This window comes from Ischnura elegans, chromosome 6, assembly GCF_921293095.1.
Source record: "Ischnura elegans chromosome 6, ioIscEleg1.1, whole genome shotgun sequence".
Classification (NCBI taxonomy): Eukaryota; Metazoa; Arthropoda; class Insecta; order Odonata; family Coenagrionidae; genus Ischnura; species Ischnura elegans.
This window is the reverse complement of record NC_060251.1, coordinates 49,551,795-49,574,984: the sequence shown is the minus strand read 5'-3', so window position 1 is coordinate 49,574,984 and position 23,190 is coordinate 49,551,795. Positions and strand designations below refer to the sequence as shown.

The 23,190-nt window shown below is 38.1% G+C and overlaps 1 protein-coding gene and 1 non-coding gene across 3 annotated transcripts in view; one reads left to right on the top strand and one right to left on the bottom strand.

The window, feature by feature from the left end:
* LOC124160627 (protein piccolo-like) overlaps nucleotides 1–23,190 on the top strand; it is a 310,967-nt gene that overhangs the window by 37,965 nt on the left and 249,812 nt on the right. For both annotated transcript variants that reach the window (XM_046536528.1, XM_046536527.1), the window contains exon 2: nucleotides 17,960–18,714. In XM_046536528.1, the coding sequence (XP_046392484.1) occupies nucleotides 17,960–18,714 (755 nt within the window). The remainder of the gene's footprint in view (nucleotides 1–17,959; nucleotides 18,715–23,190) is intronic.
* Trnae-cuc lies at nucleotides 15,844–15,915 on the bottom strand. The gene has a single exon. It is a non-coding gene; the product is annotated as a tRNA-Glu (tRNA).

Genomic DNA, 23,190 nt, shown 5'->3' with positions numbered 1-23,190 from the left:
CATGATCTGGCTGATCTGCAGTTGCGCTCATGCGAAGACACCAATAAATGGCATGATTCGTGGGTCGCCTCGAAAAATGAAAATTTTTACTGTTACGGTATTGGCCTCTGCCACAATAATGGGGAAATATTGTAGCGATGGACAATACTTTGAACGATTCATTTATAACCATTTTTTCACGATTAAGTTGTATTTTCGTTCAAAAAACAGCGGGAACTTAGTTGCGCACCTAATAATTTTAATTAGCTTATATTTTATCACCGTAATCGTCCCACAATTAATTTTAATACTTTTCCTCTTCTATTCATGACCTTGTTTAATAACTTTTTATGATATTTCTTGGAGTGTAGGTCAATTTAAACCAAGTTATAGCCAACGTTTAGATTTATTTAAAATCATCCTCAGGGCAAAAAGAGAAAACATGAACAATATAAAATACAAAGATGACAACGGTATACAATATTTTTACATAAAAATGTTACAATCGCGTTTTTTATACAGTGATATAATTTAAAGTATACACATATATAATTATATATAAGAACAGAATAGAATACACAAACATTTTTGACATACCTCTTAACTTTGTACATATTTATTGATGTTGTGTTACTAAGGTATTGCCACACCTAGTTACCATTAATTTTGATTGAATTTCGGTTAATTTTGACAAAAATTATATAATTGATCCTTAAAATTGAGTTCTTTTTTCCATGACAGGATTGAATGAACATTTTTTTCTAAATGTTAGATGAAAAGAATTTGAACTTAAGTTCTGGGAATACTTATCCCGTCGAGTGCCAACCGGTTTTCCAGATACTATGCTAAAAGTGCCGAGGCATTTTTGCTGATTTTGCAGTAGGTTAGGAAAAAAAATTAGGTCTCAAAAGCAACTATAGGTATGTATTCAAAAACTTTAAGAAATCTATGTGGTGTGTGTGGTTTCACCTTTTTAATGTATTATTTGACGAAGTTTTGGTAATATGAGTTAATTTTTATAATTAGATGAAAATAGTTAATGTTAAAATAAAATGAATACTGACTATTGAATTATTAGTGAGCTATCAGAATCTAAGAGAGACATTGCAGGAGGAGCGCCTTCGCGCACTTTGGCACTTTTCGCGATAGATAGGAGGAGCACGATAGCGCTCCCCGGTACTCTTAAGGGTTAACTTTCGGGTATTGTCTAAAGCCGGTTTCACACCACCCAATATTCCTTGATCAATAAATGTTGAACAAGGAAAATTGACCGTCAAACTGCGTCAAAGATAATTCAAGACGGCAGATCAAGAATACTTGATCAAGAGTCATTGGAGGGACTTTCACACGTTCAAAGACTTCAATGATGAGTTTGAAGCGCTGCACCTGCAATACGGAAAACAAAATAGCAACTTAATGCGACTTGAGCACATTTTCTGTGGTTTGCCGGCAAAAAAAGTTTTCGTGGTTCCGAGTACTTAAGCACTATGGATGAGAATCACATAAATGTTGTACGGCTTGGATTAGCTGTGGCCGTTTTAGGCGTTGGCATTCAGGCTCAGAGGCGTAGGAATCGGCGCAGGATGTGGTCGAGGAAATGGATTAGTAGGAGGGAAAACGGAGTGATGTGCTTGCTGAGAAACGAGTTACGGACTGAAGATCCGGAACCCTTTCGGAATTTTTTGAGGATGAGTGAGCTAAATTTTAATGACTTACTTGGGAGGGTGTACGGAAAAATATCGAAGAAGGATACAGTGTGTCGGCAGTGCATACCTGCAAAGCACAAATGAATGCGAACATTGATGAATGAATTAATCCTGGTTTTTTAAAGTCGAAAATGAATCTGATGGCTTAGATATTTCGAAATTTCAGCAGTAAAGCATTGCTATTCACTGATGGATCGAATAGATGCCGATCGGTTCGATTCTATTTTGAGGACATCGTAAGATGGGTTAATGTTAGAATTTAAATATGATAAGATGATCACCGTATCATCACTTTTATTATAGGTTATTTAAAATGGAGACTAAATTTCCAGTATTAACAAACAAACTACAAAAAAGTCGTCCGAATAATGGCGAAAAGATGCCCTTGTAATGTTTGTCTATATCAGAAGGAATGATGTAAAATATCCGCGTATTCATGTATTATGCCATTATCCTTACCCGTAATGATTTACCCCGTCGTACATTTGTAAACTATATTAAAAATGCTGGAAAATTCAATTTGGATATGCTTATCAGTTCAAATTAATAAAATGTTACTTTCTCTTTAATCTGACATATTATGCAAATATTCATGTCGCATGAATTTGGTTATAACGTTGGTAAATAAAAGGTTGGTAAAAGTATAAATTTAAGCCACGTGTGGAAGAGATATCTTTCAAAAAATTGAATTACAATATTCCAATACTATCTCCCGTTTTTATAGTTGACGTTTTCAAGAAATTGTTGTTATTTTATTTATTTGATTTTTTAAACCCTAAACAACTTTGGAAATTCAATTTTTTACATCAAACACTGCGGTTACTCGTAACTCATTACCAGTAAAGGAGAAAACGGTCATAATAGAGGATTCTGTGTTGACGGCGATCGTAAGTAGCCCTCATTTTAGTTGTTTCCTTGGCCATGAATGCAATGCCTTAGTTTAAGTTTCTTGAAGAAGGCAAATCAGTCCTAGTTGCATGAATTGGGAGTTTCACTGCGGTGCATGAACTTCGAGGGAAGAAGAGACTGTAAACTAGTTTCTGGCCTCTTCATGTTGATGAAGTGCAGAGTGGTGGTATCGATTGCCTTTTGTACACATCCCTCTGAGTCAAGCGTCTTCTCATTGGTCTATAAAGGAGGCAGGAGACTTCGTATCGGTCCGTCTTCCGTGGCGTTTTCCTTTATCGTTTTCTACCGAGTTGGACTGACCACTCTTTTCCATAAGTTGGATACCTGGTATCCGTATTCCCTGTTGAAGGTTTTCAAGAATGTTATAATCTTAATCGCTTCCCTAATGATACGTGAACAGTATCCATTCCTCGGGGAAATTACGTTTGCTTTGAAAAATTCAATATAGTGAGTGGGCTCACTCCAGGTGTGCTCAGCTGTAGCTGTGAGGCGCAGTTGTTGATTTCTTGTGACTTCTTGGTGTTCATGGAGCCGTATATTGAGATGATGTCTGACTCCGTCGGATGTGTATGAAAGGCGGTCGATACCACACCTATAATTTTTCGACCTGAAGAAGCCAGCTGTAATTTTGGCAAAACTGTTGTCTTCTAAGACTGATACACGCAATGGATATCCCGTAAACTTTTCCGCTAAATCTCATTTAGCCTTATGTATGTCATTTGTTCCATTCAGAAAATAGCTGTTTAGCCATAATTTGAAATTCCTCCTGGGGAAAAACCTATTTATGAGTTCCTTCCTTACCCGCTGTGCGCTTATTCGACCCACACTACTAGTCGGGAGAGAACGGCCGTGAGTGATGAAACAGAGAAGCCGCCTTGGTATTCAAGTTCAAAACGATAATGGGGGACCACCTCCGAAGGTCCACGTGCCGTAAAACCACCTTGTTGGATCCACATGCCATGTTTTTTGTCCCAGAACGTGAAAGTCGTAAATTTTTAAACGTTATACTGTATTTTCTTTGAAGACTGGACTTACTTAATAACTTTTTTGAAAAAATACAAATACCATAAATATGAAAATAGCGCAATACGTAATTATGAAGCTCTTAAAAGCATATATTGGTGTCCTAAATTTCAGTATTTACTCAGGCTATGTGTAATTACTAGAGAAACATTTCCTACGAGTCCAGCAGAACAAATTAGAGGCCTTTTTCTGCCGAGATTGAGATAGGAATATGTAAAAATGACAAATTTAGATTTTTGAGTTTGATCTGAGGTTTCCGCGGCGTTTCTTCACATGAGTCTTGGCTTCCGGGCGTTCCTCCGCGTTTAGATGTCCATAAGTGACGACAGTTTCTCCAGCCATCCTGCTGGCGTCTTCAGGTCAGAAGTAGCGATGCATAAAATTTGGCCGTCTTATATAGGTACCTATGGGGATCAGAGGCCGATTTTGATTGGTTGGAATTCAAGTGGGCTCTGATTGGTCATTGGAAGACCCTTTTCCATGTGTTCGCTGAGACAGAGAAGACGGCTACATATTAGCCGTCATATCCTTTAATTGATGAATTGTGGTGATTTATGAGCCAAATGGATGATTACGACCTCTTCGGTGGGTAAATACCCAGGTAAACGACTATTTATGGATTCCTCATACGCTATTAGCTGACTCTAAAGACTGCCAGAATACCAGCCTACGCTAAGAAAATACGATACGAGAGCATCACCAGCATGCACGATAATTTATATTGCTCGAACAATTGAGAATGGATTTTTTGAAGAGCGACACAGAGAACATAATATTAGAGCCACACCATATTTCCTGGTCCGATAGAAGCGATAAATTAAGAGAGATGTTTTGCCGAACGGATAGATATGGGAATTCGTTTTTCCCCCGAACCATAAAGGACTTTAATAAAAGCTAGTCCCAACCTCGTTAGAGCACTTCATTTTTTTTTGTAAACGGCCGGTGCCCTAACACCCCCTGCCACACGCCTTTTAGGCGGCTTGCGGGGTATTATGTAGATGTAGAATTCGAACCTGAGGACGCTGATGGAACTCCTACTCGAAAGGGCTAAGAGATTCTATGAGAGTGCATAAGAGTCGTGGTATGAATAAATCCAGCGTCTCGGAAACATCGCGTTCGGACCTCGTAATAAACACAAGCGACCGATCGCCACTACAGTAGAGGACTGCTTGACCGCAAAACGACGGGCAACTCAACAAAACTGAGAAACCACGGAGAAGAATCGAAGCCATCTTAGTGGCTAGACCGGTAAGATGTGAAGAAGAGGAGACGACCAAACCTCAGCGCACTACAATTCTTAGCTAAACCAGCTCAACAGATTGGTAGTTGGGAGTGTAAGAGCGTGAGTGACGAGTGTCTTCCACCTCACCGTGAAGCCGTATGCTTCTCAAGTTCAAGAAGTTAAGTGCGAGACCACCTCGGTGGGTCCACGAGCCGTGTGTTTTGGAAATTCGTTAACTTTTGAACGGTATGTTGTATTTCCTTTGAACAGTGGACTTACTGAATTCCATTTTTGAGCAATATACATCACGTAAGTATGAGAATAACACAGCACCTAATGAAGAAGATCATTAAAATATATATTGGTTTCCTAAATTTCAGTATTTACTCAGGCTCTGGGTTTTAACCAGAGAAACATTTCCTGCCATTCCAGTACACCTTACCAAGTAAAATACCTTTTGCTACCAAGAATGTATGACAGAAGAATATGAAAAAAAAATGCTAATGATTAAAGTAAATATGTATAGATTAGATGATATAACGGATAAGGGGAGAACTGCTTCAAACGTCGTATCCAATAACTTCTGAATTGTGATTAAGGCATACTAAATTATTATTATTAATTGGCTATTATTCCTCATATTACGGTCAATTATGATGTTCCTATGTTTTTGGAAGTGAAAAAGAAATCTCTTTTTTCCTACTCTTTTTAGCAGTTCCTTTCTTCTGCGGGTAAATATCCAGGGTAACGCATATTTATGGATTCCTTACCCGCTCTTTGCTAGTCTGGAAGGTACAACCGTGAATGATGAGTGTCTTCCACTTCCACCGTGAAGCCGCCGATGACTTTCAAGTTCAAGACGCTGAGTGGGAGACCACCACGGTGGGTCCACGCGCGGCGTGTTTTGCCGGCTGCACTTTCGCCGCGGGGGGACCAGGGTCCTCGTGAGGAGAGTCTGTTGTGGCGTTCGGCCCACCGCCCCCTAACCTCTCAATGCCTCTGGGGGGGAAGCCGTCGTGGAAGAGGGGAAGATTTTCTATTTTTAAGTGGCCCCTTCGACTTGTTCTCTTCATCTAGACCTCCCCCTCTCCTCCTCCTCCACAATCCCCTCCCCGCCCGCCCCCATCCTCGTCACCCGCAATCTTTAATTCCCGCCTCCCCTCCGCTCGCGTTCTTCTCCCGCGCGCGGGAATTTCCCAAGGTAGAGGCGTAGACAGGGGTGCCTCGCTTGCCTTCCCCGCGTGTCTCGACTAGATCCGGTCCATTTCCTCCCGCGGAATCTTTTGAGAGTAGACGCGGTCCGTAAATCTCTCACGTAACCGCGACCAAAGGGCTCCTTTGAGACGGTGACCGGAAAATTTTTACTGAGGGTCATTTGGTTAGGGTTCATTATGAGGAAGTTCACGTAGGAGAAGGCACTACACCCACTCGACCAACCGCATTTTATTTGAAATTTTTTTAGAATTACCCTGTCGTCTTGAAATTTTCAGGGTATGTAAGGGTTATGTTACCATTGCTAATTTTTACCTGTTCTATCCACCAAGGATGAAATTCGCTATGAAAAAATAATTTTCTTCGCCAGAATTCGAACCCGGCCATGTATGGTACCAATCACGCCACTAAGCCATCTTCTTTCAAGGCGAATGCCAGACTGGGTTAACCGATCCGGGTTAGAATCCCAGCTAAGCCAAATGATGTATTCATGGCGAATTAATAACATATATTTACTTCATCACTGTTTGCATTATTTTAGCACAATTAATTTCATTCTTGGTGTATCTAACTTTGTACCTATGCGCGCGACTGCGTACAAATTCATTTGTTCTATGCAGTTCTTTGATTAACCTGTTTGTCAAAAAGAAAATTTTTTAAGAAAATATTGGGGTGAAATTTTCACATTTGAGGTAAAGGCACAATTTGAAAAGGGATGAATCTGTATGCCTTGGAATCATCAAATTGATGACGTCGGTTCTGCATTAGTATATTAGGTGGCGCAAAAAGAATGGTGACGAGCATGTTTATTGTGTCCAAGACTCCAATTATAATCATAAGTTATCAAATCTGGGATTGGTTTGACACAGACACTCTTCTCAACTCCCATCTACTAATATTTTCTCATGTAATTACTTCTATTATCTACTTAATATAAGCAACCCAAGCTGTTCCTCTCCTCCCTTCCCTTAATTTAGGAGCAATTTGAAAATGAGCAAAGTGATAAAAATATGCTCATGTATGAACAAGTGTTTGTCACCCACTCTCCTCTCCTTAACCCTTCAAGTTGCAAGGGACATATATGTCCCAAATTTTTAAAATTATCTTAAACGAGGTGGTGTATGATTTTAAGAATTCGTTCCATTGAAGAATAGGCTATTGGCTTCTAGTTTTAAATTCTTTTAGTGATATCCTTTAGATATCGTTGTTTCCATATTGTTAAGAACTTTCACTTGAAATGCTGTTTACGAAGTGTAAATTTGGTAGTTTATGTATAAGAAATCAATGAGATGGTTAATAATAACAGGACTTTCGGTTTATCCTTTATGTGAACCCATTCTGTGGATTTAGTGCGAAAAAATCCGCATTTGTTTTTTAATTTTCACAGAATTAGTGTTTTAATGTCATGTGAAACATATGTCCTTATAGACCATAAGGGAGTGAGAATTTGTATTATTTCAGTTTTTATCTCAGAAACCATAATATATATCGCTTTCACATAATTTCTTTTGGAATCTACGCATTAACATTAGCCTAAAAACCTAGCCTTTTGTTATGCAATCCAAAGGCTGCAATCTTTATGGAACTTAAAGGGTTAAGATCCTCTTCCCGAAAAAAAAATGGTCAAATTCTTTCTTCACCCACTCATTAACCGACTCCAACCTCCACAGGGTTTTTCCAACGCCCACCCCCTCACCGACTTTTAGTATTGTGCTGACCATTTTACTTCGCCTGCAGTCAATTCCCGGTGCCCCCTAAATTCTTTCTCGTCTAATCTTTCTGGGACTTCTCTCCTCCACCTCTTCCTTGCTTTGATACTTACTCCCACCTCTTCATTTCTACTTACGTGCGGACATTTTTTCACCCTACCCTTCCTATTCTTCTCCATCCCCTTGGCCTTCCCGTTTCTGCGGTTCTTTCATCAGTGAAGTTACTTTACAGCTACGACTGGAGTCCTCCTTCCACCCCGTTTGGTCTCCCCGTATCTCTAAAGTTGTATGTTTTTTCACCGTCCCCCCACTGTACACCTGTTTCCAACCCCTTCCTCAAACTTGTCAAATTCTCCCCCATCCCGTCCTCAAAGTTATAAATGTGATGTCCTCATGTACAGCAGTGTCTTGTACTAGGTGATCTCTATGTGAACCGAAACGCGTCGTACGCATTTTTGTGGAAAAGTGCAACTACCTTTCATTTCAATATGTCGACCTTCCACTGTATCACGCCTGAATCAGTTGAACTTACCTTACTTCATAATGACTCGCCAAAGTCGTTGTTGTATGCAGTTCACTGTTACAGTGACTTCAAGGGCATGTAATTATTTCAAATCTTAAATGCTCCGTTATCATTAAAAATTACTTTTTGTAATAAAATATATTACTAAATGAATATCCATATTTGGGATTAAGGATGAGCTCCTGCCCTCAATTATGTAGCTATTTTCGGCTAACAAATAAAATGAAGCTGAAATACATAAGGCAACGAGAAAACTTAATTCAAAAAATGAATAAAAATAAATGCAGAAAATATAAAGTAGCATGATTACTTCATCCGCGAATGAAAGTTTTCTCTTCTGATCACCTATTGAACTGTATGTTATCCATCGTCTGAATTGTATATTGTCCACAAAAAGCTCCTACAAAGATAGTTTAAGCAGTAAAATGAGACCACCGGAGCGGCCCGACGTGCCCGAGTGCCCGATAATGTGTTTTGGCATCGTACTATTATTCCGATCACTGATTGGCCCATTGTAACCTGGCAGGTAACATGCATACAAGCCATCCACGCCCTAAAATTAATGTGACGATTGAGTTTGATCGGCCTTACGTCTGGTTGAAATTAAACCCTTGGAAATAAGAAAATTCTTTTCTTGAGAGGATAGCATAAAATGTGCGCAGTTTGTCTATTAAATTTGGAGAATAACCGTCGGCTGAAGCAATTTGTTTAATGCTGATGATTTCTTTCTTGAAGTCTTCTTTTGATAGTGGTATGCTTAACAGGCGATGAATCATGGAATGAAAAGCCATAAGTTTGTGTGAGTAATGGTGTCTTGAACTTGCTGGGATGACATGATCGGTATAACAGGGTTTCCGAAAAATAGAGAAGGAATGCCGGCATTTATCGAGTTTGATTGTAAGATCCAGATAATTTAAGCAATGGTTGGAGTCTCTTTCACAGGTGAATGAAATTGTAGGATGGGTATCATTCAAAAAACTCTAGAACATATCCAGTTGCCGATCAGTTCCATTCCAAAGCAGGACAGTACTCTTATAAATGAATATCTCTACCCATCCTTTTCCCCTATTCTGGCGTCCGTTTTAAAATTCATGAAGTACCTAGGTAACAATAATAAGATAAACAAATCATAACTTGCGCCTGAAGATGATGATAATTCATTGAAACCCGGGTCGCGCTCTGATAAAAAATAAGTGGTATAAGTAATTGTGTGATATCCAGGAAAACTTATAATGGAATACCACAAAGTAAATCAAGAGTTAGTGAATTTTCCTCAACATGCCAAACCTTGTTTCAACGTTGACTTTTCCCAAGATGCGAGCAATCCGGTCCTTTGTTCCAGATATATATGGCAGAACTGCAAAAGCACATGGTTTTGTGTTATCCTTCGGGTCCTTGACTTACCTTAAAGCTCTCCTTATGAATGATGTAGCGTACCCGTTTCCTTTTGGAATTGAAAAAAGATGTTGCTTTTCACTTTCCATACTATCTTCAGCAGATACGGCAAGAGCTCTATATTTTAAGGTTTAGATTAGCAGAAGCAGAACTTCTGACGCGGATGATGGTGTGATGCTGCGTTCAAGTACCTGTCTGTGTGGGTCTTCTTTCTAAAGACAAATGTCCCAAGATCCCGTCCTGCCTTTTTCTTACTAAAACATCAAGAAATGGTAAGGAGCCATCTTCTCATGAAAGGGCGCTGAAGGCAAGACAGCGGGAGACCTCAGCTATCGCCGATCATTTCATGTCGGGGCCAGGACATAAGATCCTCTTGGATGAGGCCAAAGACATTGCAAGAACATCTGCGTATTATCCAAGGCTAATTAGATATGCGATAGAAATTACTAAACGGGCTATAAATTTTAATAGGGATGATGGATATAATTTAAGCCACGCGTGGAAGAGATATCTTTCAAAAAATTGAATTACAATATTCCAATATTATCTCCGTTTTTATAGTTGACGTTTTAAATAAAATGTTTTTTATTTTATTTATTTGATTTTTGAAACCCTAAACAGCAATGGACCAGTTTTCCAACGGTACGAAAGAAAAATATTTACATCTTTGGTCTCCTGACGACGTTCCCAGCAGGAAGAACGAAACGTCGAGGTAAATATTAAGCACGCAGACGTACACCCGAAAAATGGAATGTAATAGTGCATCTAATAGCTGCCGAAACCTTCCAAAACCAAAAAAATGATAGAGAGTCATGAGAACAAGCTTGATAGCATCAGAGTTAAATGATAAATTGGTTGAACAAAAATTTACTGGTATTCTTTTTATTTTGCAATAAAAGTGTTGTTTTAAAAACGTATTTTTATTTTGTATCATGCAAAATCCAACGCTAATTTTAAATACGGTGTGTCAAAAACTAACGATTTTTTGTTTTCAAATCCAATCGAAGAATGTGTTGTGAACATTAAAAAGCGTTGGCGTATTTTTTAGGCTCTTGAAAATCTCCGAAGTTTTTTCATCCCTCGCACCCCTTGCATGCCGACCATTCCTGGCCACGCGCCCTTGAGATTGCTCGGAACGCCCACACTACTAACAACACTCTTGACTTGGCAATCCTTCCATTAGGGTGGAAAGTACACTGTTGGCCCCTTGACTGTGGCTGAAGCTAGCGTGACATCGAGAAGGGAAAGCCGTGGAATCCCGCTATCTGATCCAAAATTAAGATAATGAAAAAACTGTTTTGATCCTGAACAGGTAGTCAGATAGTGCTAAATCAGATCTTAAGTCGTACCTGAAAATATTTCAGATCCCACCAAGATCAGCATTTCAATCTGTGTATTAGAGGTATGCGAGTGCTTACGGAAATTTTCAAGACACGTTAATTAATCATTCATCTCCTAATACTGGTACAATTACCACCAATATTCCTCATTATCTTTTCCTTTTTACATCAAGCATTCAAAAAAGAAAATTCAATAAGGAATTTGAAAATGATAATAATTTGCGGCATATATGTATTATCATATTGCCAGATCCAGAAATGACCAAACTCGACTCGACTCGATACTCGCGAGTAGTTTTCAGCTCGACTCGATACTCGACTCGAGTTCAAAAAGCGCTACTCGCACATCCCTAGTGCTTATGTTTCCTAGTCTAATTCCTGATCAAACGGGATCAACTTGGATCAAACACGATATAATGAGCTCATGCTCGATTTAAATTTCTGATTTTTTCTGGTCAAATTGGAATCAGGAGGACAATTTAATCCCATAATTCAATTGATGTTACTCCCATCGAGGATATGGGAGGAAAGGTTAAAAGTACTGGATAATCAAGAAATATCTAAAGGAATTTTTCCCTGTATGCAAGTGTATCTAGTGTAGATAACACTATTCAAGTGTTTTTAACGGACAATCGGCTTAAGTGGATAATCAAAAAGCATGAATTTTAATGCATTTTTTCTAAGCAGTAAGGGTAGAGAATAAAATTATTTCTATGGAAATAAGAAATACCTAATTGATAATAAGTAATAATGACTTTACAAAATTATGTATTAGGGTAAAATAATGAGTTCTATAAATCAGTCAAAATCATCAGAAGACCTCTTTTTCCTCTGACAAATATTTCACATTTTAGTATTCAATTCAATTGAATAGCGGAATATTAACTTATAATTTACATGACTGTAGATTACTTAGGGCATAAAAATGGAGTTAAAATATCTAAACCAAACAACCGGTTCCTCTAAAGTTTCATCCCGGCAATCGGAGAAATTTTGACGTGACTGTATGAAATCCGGTTTGAATATATCAGGTTGCTAGTAAAATATTTCTTTGAAATGTATATCTCCTCAAATTGGATGGATAAAATTTCAATATTCAATAAAATACCAATTTTTAGTGATTTTTAATTTTTGTCGATAAAAATGTTTACCCTAACTGTATCTATCATGAGATTGCTTCATATTGAATTCAATTCGTTATAATCGTGTTTAGTGATCTTTGACGATTTAAAAAAAGAGGAGAATGCATTATAGCGTTATTGAAGATTTTTTTGTACTTTTTAGTGTGAAAAGATACATTTATTTGTGCAAATGGAATACAAGTAGTCACGTGATGTAATTTCGCAACTATCGACTCTGGGTTATAGACGCTACCAATATTTGACTCTCTTTTCCCATATTTGAAGAAATTTCAAGTTCTTTTCTACGCTGTAATTTGTTTTGCTAGATTATGTACTCCAACGAGTAATGAATGGAAGAGTGAGTCATGGATATAGTCCCGTGATTTTCGATGAGTAATGTTTTTTTTTCAGAAAAATGATGATTTCCACCGTGAAGCATTTGATCCATTCTCCCACCAGTCTTTTTTTCTTGGATGAAATGCTGGTGGTCAAAAACTATTGTTTTTTTTTGTTTTAACTCCAATTTATTGTTGTTTCTAATTCATTTTGTTTTCTGAAAAAAATACCTTATTCCAATTGCCTTACTTTAGCTAAAATAGTTATCTACGGATTTTCGCTAACTCTACCCAAATTTTTATCTAAGTCATCAGTATTTATATTGCGCTCGGAGAATGGGAGTTACTGTCTTATGATTTTGAGTCATAGATGAAGTATCAAACAACTATTCATCACCGAGGGTTTATACTTTTTTACATGTTTAGCTCAAATTGTTCTCGTGAAACCGTTTTCATAATAGCATCCCATAGGTAGGTACTATAAGGAGCCACGTATTCTCTTTCCTTCTCAGGCCATTAGAATTACCAAAAATTCAATAAAAAATGATTCTAAATGATGAGCCTTTTAATATTAGTGACCTCTATCCTTGGAAAATAGATTTATATTCAGAGATTGAGCGTTAGTAAATCCGTAATGCGTACATAGATCGACTGTTTATTAATTATTAGTACTTCAACAGATTTTTAAGGTATGAAATAGTGATTTAAATCCATATTCACTTCCGTCATCACATATTAGTAATATCAAATTCAATCTGAAAAACTGGTTTGAAATAGTGTCACTAACATTTGATGGTGATTACGCTCTCCTCATTTTATAACTGGAATGCCATGTTTTTATTGTAATGAGCTTTAAATTTATTGACCATCAACAACTGGATAAAATTATTTCTATTGCTCTCGATTCCCCCGAACTTAGAACGAAAGCCAGTTTGTAAAAGCAACAAAGTAAGATGTAACAGCTAAATAGTAATTGCGGTTTTTGAATAATTTGAAGCCTTTTTACCCCTGAAAAAGCGGAATCATTTTATTGCAAGGTGAGGGAATTGCTCATCAAACTATTGCCTATTACTTAACTATTCATCACCGAGGATGTATACTTTTTTTATATGTTTAACTGAATTAGTCAAAACATTTTCTTAAATTAAAGTTGGCTTGTGCATACGCCATTAAATATTCTCGTTTAACATATTGTTACTGAAGTAACACATAGTTGTTGTTTAATATATTTTATCTACGGTTTATTGCGATGGTTAGTGCTTAACTTGTTATTAAGGGCATATCATTGGATGCCAATCTCTTGGATGCAATTTTGTGTGTTGGTCATATGATTTATATTGCGTCATAATTGATAAAATTTCAGAGGTTACTTGCCTGAATGTGTAAATTGATGTCAATTTTTCTATTTATGATTCTGGCAACAGTTTCATCGAGTGGTTGATAATTTTTAAAATCTAATATCATAAATGGCTATGAGTACTGAACCAAGAATACATTTTAGATCGTTTTGAAAATATTTTCCCGTAAGTTGCAAAATGATTTAACACGATATGATATTTACTTATCTTTTGAGTTGCACATAATCTCAACTAACTTATAAATTTGGTTGCATTTTCATTTGAATTTTAGCATGTCGGAAATGTAAATTTTTCGAAATGATTGCGGGAATATTCATTCGTCCTTAATTGTAGGAAGTAATTTTTACCCTTGCACTACTTGCATAATAATACCCTCCTTTAAATAACCCTATGACAAAATTTCCTCCGAATGTACCATTTTCCCTTGAATGAGATTAAAAATGTTGTTATCATATAATGTGTAGTTTTACTATGTCCTGACGCTTAATGTTGTGAGACTGTAAATATAATACGGTGATATTTGGCCTTTTAAGCTCCTTTTACCATGTATGTATGGCATCGAAAAAATGACAATATTTTTTTTGTTTGTATTCATTCACTGAAAGTAGAATTTGACTGTGAAAAAATCATTTCTTTAAACATGATTTGAATATGCATCTCTTTATAGCTAATCAGGAACGCAACAATTTTCCGTTCTAATATATAACTGTTGACGTCAACTTTGATGGTAATTGGTTGCTTTTTATGTTGATTCATGATATTCTGCATCATTCATGCAGTAGCGTGGTAGCAATATGCTGAAAACTGTGCGGATAAGAGGTCGTACAAGTTATGCGACTGCAGATATGTAATTATTAAATGCACACGATGGGCCACGAATATTTTGGTGCACAACACTAGCACTTATCCATAACTTTACTCTTCCTATCGCCCCTGAAATGTTCCGGTTTTAACTTGCGCGCCGCGTAGGGGTTGACGACTTGGTTTCTCATTTAGCTGCTAGAGTGAGCTAGCTTACTGAGAGGGGCTCCAGAAATTCATCGTAGCGGCTCGTCCCACCGCCAGAGGATGTTTACTTATCAATAATCAGAGTAGAAGCTGCGACGTTACCCATTCTGCGATGTTAGACTTGATTCGAACATAGAAGGGAACATTTTTATCCTAGGCCCATCCAAAACAAGCAACCGGTTTTTACTTAGGCGCATGTGTGGTTGCATACCTTCCATGGAGCATAAGTTGTGGGTGAGGAGAGATAAAAGCCAGCGTAAGTCGTCTTTCTTTCTGGATGTTCTCTGTAGTAAACAACTCATCAGCGGTGGATTATTACAAATGATATAAAATGTATCTTGCAATTATGGGAATTTTTATTAAAATAATATTGTGAAGCTATTTTACATGTAATAGGTACTATTATCACTTTTTACCGAAAAATAACTTCTCATTGGAATCGTGAATGCAAATTCTTGTGTGGAAAGATTACAGATCTCCAAGTAGTAATTGTCGCTTAAGCTTAAATAATCATCCTTAGGGTTATAGCTCGTTTACAGCTTAAAAATTATTACATTCAAGCAAGCCTTTTACTCCTAAGGAGATCTATTATAAATGAACTTCCTGAAAGAACCATCGACCTACCAAATATTACCTAGACGACTTATTGTATTGCATGAGATATCCAGGGCCCAAGCATAAAAGTTAAGCGTCACATTACGTGGATTGTAATGGAGGCATGTCAGCTGATATGTATAAGTGCTTTTGCGCCTTATGAATAAAGAAAATGAAGTATTTTTATTTTTTAGGTCAAGTGTGTCTTTTACCTTGGAATGTATATTCTGTTCGATTGTTTTCCTGTTAATGTTAAGAATTTCAAAGGCACAGATAACGAGCTTCCAATTGCTAATGATTGTGTGCGTAATTTTTGTCACGAAGCTGGAACAAAGTGGTCCAGATTATGTGAAACGATTCTGTCTAAAGATAAAATTTAAGTGATTGCTTAACCTGAGAAAAAAAAGTATTCCGGTACCGGGAATCGAACCCGGGCCTCCCGGGTGAGAGCCGGGTATCCTAACCACTAGACAATACCGGAGATTGGGCAATAGGAGATGTGTGTAAAGTTATATTTCCCCAAACTAAGTAATTCGGTAGGCCTTTAAAATTTAAGAAAATTAGTTTTTAATATGGTATTCTTGAAAATTCGTCAATACAGCTAATCTATCCGCTCACAGTGTGTTTATCAACAACGTTATATTGATCCTACAAAATGCTACACAGTAATATTTCATCTGCAGTACGGCCTTACCCCATCCACTCCTTGAAAGGCTGCCGGCAAGATTTATAAATCTTGGAATAATAAATTGTGGGTAAGAAATGTGTACAAAATAGTATCCGGGGAAGAAGTTTTCTGTATAATGGTTCATAATAGAATTGAATTACAAATTAATAATATTGTCCCCCGCCGTATTGTATTAAAATTATTGTTCTCCCCCTACTTTTTTGACATATTTTAAAATATATGCTATAATTGAAGAAGGCTACAAATTATAATCTATAGGACATATAATCGTCTCAACCGCCAGCAAAAAGGTGCCGAAATAAATTTACTTTAAATTCCCAATCTGTTTAAAGTGCTTTAAAATTTATGATTCCCGTTTTAATAATTAGGAACATCAATTTGAAATAGTTTCATTATCATGAATAAGTTATTGTGCAAAATAGGAAAAGCCTTGCTTAATGGGGATAGAAATATGTTTATTTTCACTATTGTCCAAGTATTTGAATAGGCCATGAAATTAAATGTGATAATGAAAAATTTACTTGGGTATTGTGCATTTATTTGTTGACCAGTGGCGTAGCGAGGGGGGGGGGGGGATAAAACCTAGGGGATAAAACCTCCACCAGAGCTGAGTGTTAACTTTAAAGTTTAATCCATTTTACTTAACTTGATTAATGTACTTGTAGAAGAGAGTAAGGATTAATAAAATGTCCATCAGAAAGCCATAAAACTCACCATTTTGAACCAATTATCTTTAAAAAATTCTGTAGGTGGACACCTCCCTCCCCTAGCCTTAATTCCTAGCTGCGCCCGTGGCCCTAACAATTTTCCGCGATTCCCTATAATTGGGTGAATTAATAAAAAAAAATGTTTTTTGTAAGCCTAAAATTGCGTTTATTGCCCTTACTTAACAATTTTTTACTGAACGAAATATTAAACCGTTAACGGAGCTAACGAAGGGATATAATACCGGAAGGATCTCAGCCATACGTACACATTTTTATGTTCATAGCAAAACAATTCCAATCTATTGTCAATCAATATTATTTAAGTCAAGTATTGTCAATCAATTTTATTATTAAATAGTATTTAATATAACTCAAGAATGTATCCAAGATATTTTCGCGAGTAAGAAACTGGCAATACACCGGGATGCTATTTCTTTAAGACCTGCGATATTGAATACTTCTAAGTGTACACATTTTATCAATGAAAATTTAAGTGTATGTACATTTTCATTGAGAACGAGTAACGAACCAGTTGTTCGCGAAACTTTGGCAGCGAAAGAATAGTCACGTGGTGTGGAGCACGAGAGCATTCCCCAGGTTATTTTTCTTGGAAGGTGATAAACTTTTATGCAAATAGTCAAGACATCGAACAATGTTTTTTTGATATAAGGCTAACCATTGGTTAATACAAGTATACCCTACCAATTGGACCATTTGTTTTCTATCTTGCAGCAGGATATTCAAGGCATCGCATGCCCTTGTTACACTTCACACAGTATTTACTAAAAACTTTACCGGTTTCGACCTTTTCAGGTCATTATCAAGAGGTTACCTTTCCAATAACAAACTGCACCTTGAATGTAACAAAGTTTATTTTTGAATCTATCGTGTCACCATTCCACGAAGTGAACTCGCGAACTATTGATTTGAATCTAATACACTTACTGATGTACTTAATGCGTGGGTTATAACTCTGGTTAGGATATGCGTTATAAACTCTACCATCTTCCTATCTTTCAGGAAATTATTCTAAAAATCGAATATACTAATTAATGCCGTCAACACTTTGGTTATTACTTTGGTTCTGATATTCTCAAGATTTTTTTTTTCCATTTTTCTCCGTCATGCAGGTATGTCCCGGCACCCTAGCCTCCCGCCACCTTGTCCCGGGGGACATCCTCCTGGCAGTACAAAACCTGTCAACCCGCGGCCTCCAAGCCTCCCAGGTGGACGAGATTATCTCCAAGGCGGGGAACTCCCTCCAGCTACTCGTCCAGGAGGCCCCCGGAGACGGAGGAGGACAGGCCCCCGTCGCTGCAGATGGCCCCAGACCCGGCCTGGAGGCCACCCTGGAAATCCCTGGACCCACCGTTTACGTGACCTGCGAGGACGGTGCCAGCGGACAGTCCATCGCCCCAGAGATCCGCGTCTCGGCCGGGGGATGTCCGGAGCCGTACGATATGAGTGGCGGCATTAGGGTTTACCCACAGATGTACACGGCCGTTGAGACAAGGGACGAGGGATTGGGCAGCCAGAGTGATCCAATGAGCCCATCCGATTCTGAAGACGGCCATCGTGGTCAACAGCACGTCCCTAGGGTTCAGGTTCGATCCGCACCGTCGCCGCAGGTGGTGACGTCACCGCAGCACGCCCCGTTTGCCATCAAGGTGACCATGACGATGATGCCGATGGAGTACGAAGAGGTGTTGGAAGATGAGGAGGAGGTTGAGCGGGCGGGGGTGAGGGATGCCGCTCCGCCGGTCGCTGCAGCCGCTCCCGCTGCCGCGCCTCACGGTAAGAGGCTGCCTCGGTCCATCTGGAGCTATGACGACATAGAGGTGGCTGCTGCTCAGGACACTTCTATCCCAGGACCGCGGCAAGATGGGTGAGTGAAAATCATAATTGTTTTATTTGCAGAAAAGTTTATCGGGTTTTCCACCGGTTGATGTCGTTCATGTCTCCCGACGTTTTGATCCGCGACTTGCTGATCTTCCTCAGGGGATCTCCGAAGATCTCTCTTCTCATCCGAGGGAGATCTTCATTCGGAAGATCCCCTGAGTTTGATCAGCAAGTCGCGGATCGAAACGTCGGGAGACATGGACGACATCAACCGGGTGGAAAACCTGAAAAACTTTTCCGCAACTGATACGCCGGGAAAATCTAAGATCATACATAATTGTTTTACAACTGCATTCAGTGCCGTAGTTGGGCCGGTACGGCGCGCCGTACCCCCTAAAATTCAAACTCGTTATGCCGGTTAAACTACATTTTTAAATCCGTAAAAAATAGCCCTACTGTAAGTTGTCCTTTGGATTTCAGAGAGGAAAACCGGAAATGATTATTTAATTGTTCAGAGTTTTCTTTTGACAAAGATCTTTTTGACATATTTGTACTGTGATCATATCGGTAATATTGATGAGCTAGTATAACGGATAATGGCTTTCAACATCGCGCTCATTATTCACATTCAACGTATCAGTTGAATTCAGAACGTGTCAATTTAAGTTAAAATCGTCAGATGCAGAATTAAAAATAATACTTATTGAGGTTTTTTGCGATTTCCATTTCAATGCACTGTGCGACGTTTTACGACGCTGTTTGGTATATCAGTTAGAAGTCAACCTGATGTTTTAGTATTTGATTAACGTTACAGTTTGCTGATTTACGTTCGTACATGAGTCTTGAAGTATAATCCAATTTAAAAGCTCCAAAGTGTACTACTATTATTATTATTTATTTGTATTTGTTGCGAAAAAATCGGAGTTCCATTTACTGCTGTTCATTTCATTTTGACCACTGAATTTAATCTTTCCATGAAATTCCTGAATTAATAAATAGTAATTATTAATTTCTTTGATCCCATTAATGAGTATTTCTTCGTGGACAGCATCTTGTTTAGAAAAAAGCTTCACCCAAACTATGCATTTCTTAGGAATGCGATGGCTATTTCTCAGTATCTCATGTTTTTTCTTTTGGAATAGAACATTATGAGTGACTTAAATGTTTAAGCATTTTATTTAATTTTATTCCCTCGACTTTGCGATGTGAGTTTTTCGATTCTCGTAAATTTCTCGTAGGGGGCAATTATCATGGTAGTGGATGTAATACCATGAAGTTCTTGTTAAATCGCTCTTTCAATGTGATCAAGTCATTTTGAGGGACGATTGATCGTTCCTCGTAGGTAGCGTCATCTTTCAGGCGCAGTTTCATCAGACGGCTATACAATAGAAATGCGAGGAAATTTTTTTTCACATTCTCATGGAACTATTGCAGTAATCCTAATATTCCCTATGGAATAAATTATAATTTGGATTTAATCAGTGGCGGATCTATAGGGGGGGGGCTAATGGGGCTATAGCTCCCCCCTTTGGGTATCCAATTCACACTAGATAGAATGGTAATTTTTTTCGACCCCCTCTAGTGCTGGAATTTTAACCCACTTAGCCTCCCCTTGCCCCTATCCTGGATCCGCCACTGGTGTTAATGTTTCGTTTTATATTTTAGTGCTTAGCCTTAACATTCATTTCGCAGTGGCCAATCTATTTCGAGCACCCATTCATGATTCAATATGTCCTCGTTCAACGTAGCTTCTTTGAAGTGCCGCTCCATCATACGATGCATTTCTTGGGAATGCGATGGCTGTTTCTTTTCATATCATCTTATTCCTTTTGGAATCGTACGTTATGAGTGACGTAATGGAATGCGAGCGTTGGCCCGGAAATGCATAAATCCTTTGATCTTCATACCGCTCTCGTAACGCTTTTTTTTACTCTTGTTATGCCGATCGTATTAAATAACTGACGAGCGCGATAGATGAAGGCCATTACCATTGCATCGCATGCCGTGAGTGCGTTCCAGACATTGGGTTCGATTCTATTTCCATCCGGTGCCATCGGTAGAAGAGCGTTCGCTGCACCTCCCGCGCCCTCTAGACACTGCACCCTTGAAGACACATAGCCCGTAATTGCGATCCTTAAGTCGCGGGTACATTCTTCTCCCCTTCGGGCCCAGTGGCCAGACACTATTGAGATTCGTCGTCAGTGAGTCAGGCCGTACGTATTTAACTCAATGGGGATCGGGAAAGGGTTAATGGAGGTAGGGATCGTAGGTCTAAATAATGTAGGGATGTTGAGTGGTATGCTGAGGTTAGAAAGCCGTTGGCACGGTTGGATAATGTCAACGAGGGCGTTTTTTTTGTCCTCTGAAATAATAATTTACCAGCTGCTCCAGTAGCTTTGGGTTTTCATGATAGAGTAGATTCCGGCTAATTGGGACTTATCGGGACTTGTGCACTTTGCCCCAATTAAGCGGCTGCCCCAATTAGGCTAACTATCCTGTATATGGGCATAAACAAGGTTGAAATGATAGGTAGAAGACTAAAGAATGTTTATAATGCAACATAAGTTTGTTAAACTATTTATTTCATTAATAAATCAGCGAGTTTGGTTACTTTATTATAATTTAAATAATTACAACAATTTAGCTAAAATATTTTTCACGGCCTTGGGCGACGCTGAATGAATGTCTTTTACTAAGTCCTATTAAGGAAAAGTCCTATCCTCTTGCGGATAGAATAACAATAAGAGATTTCAAAATAGGGCAACAATAGGATCATTTAAAAAAAAAGATTAAATCAAAGGAGGAAAATATAAAAAATAGTAATCTGAAAACAAAAAAAATTAATGTCGTCGCGAGTATAGAGTCAATGTCGCCGACTCATGGCCCAATAAAGCGGCATGCTGTCCCAATTAAGCGGAGAATACTCTAGGATATTCCTCTATTGGGTTCTGTTCTTCAAGATCTGCCCCAATTAAGCGGCTGCCCCAAGTAACCGGTGGACCCATTAAACGGAATATACTGTATTAATGACGTTTGTGATGTTTCAGTGGCCATATTTTGATCCAAATGAGATAGAAGTTGATAACTACGTCTTGGTGGGATTATAACGGCCATCTTATGGTCCAGGGTAAGGAATTCATATCGATGGTAACGTTTTGTTTGTTTTGCAGCGACCATTTTCAGGAGGAAAGTGAGCGTTTATGTTGATTTCAATGTTTCGTACTGTAAACGAATCAACGTGGTGATAAGGTGGCCATAAGAATAATGTTTTATTCTATATATTAAAGGTGGAAATGATACGGATCTTGAGGGGAATGAGAGGGGTTTATGCACGTAAGTGGTAGAATAGGAGGGACCGAGAAGAAAATATTGAGGAGGTTATCGATAAATTATTTACGCATGAAAAATTGTTGGATCTGGTCAAAAGGAACCAATTGGTGTTAATAATGTGTAATGTTCACTTTTACTATTTCAAATCAAATTAGCACAAATTATAGACACATTTTTCCTGAGTAATTACTCACGAAGAAAATTCTGGAGGGAAGACACGCGCCATGACTTCACAAAGCAGATTAACACAATTTACAACCACATTTGATAAGTATTCAGGACGAAAAATCGGGATCGACTACGGGTACAACTGATCGCCACTATTTCCGTCACATGGCAACTTTTTCGTTTATTTTCGCGCTGTCAACAAGAATTGTTGTCCATTATTCGACTCTCATTGTTTTTTTTTGCGTCGTCAAGGAGAATTGTTACAGGTGAATACGTGTACGAAATGGCTGCATTTAGCTGTAATTTCAACGCAATATTAACCAAGTTATTTTAGAATATATCCTGAATTTCATTTCAGGAATGGAATAGGGATATGGTGTATATGAATGGTATGAGCAAATGATGGAAGAGCGCAGAAAATTTTGTTACTTTCCATTTTTAAATCAAACTTATACTGACATAGGTTTCAAAGGGTAACCATCATGCTCAAGGTTACCCGATGAAACCGAGTTCGTGAAATGTTATATTTCAGTGCAGACAATTACAAAAGTTTGTCTGCTCTTCTATTATTATGATTGAAAAAATCCACACTGTTAAAACTGAGTTTATTGTGTAAAATATGAAGAGAGGTGAGCGGTATACTTTGCTTTCCTTTATCTCTTATAAATGGAAAAATATTTGTTCCTGATTTAGTGAAACTTTGTGTTAAAAATATATCAGTAACTACTTTATATAAATGCCCATGCTATTTTTTATTTGTTAAACTGGGCAAAAATTAAATCACTTTCATGGCAAGGTTCTTGAAATTCCCAGGGTCTTGCACTCATTGCCCTTTGCTATAAGTATTTTACCATAATTGTATTCTAACAGACATTTGAACTCGTTTTTATCCGCGACAGTGTTGTTTTTGTAATGGGAACTACATGAAAAGACCACATGCGTGACTTTACTTTGTTGAAGATTTTGACTTTACTATGAGTGTTGCATTAGGCATAGGAGTGCCTCCGGCGAGTGATAAAAAAGT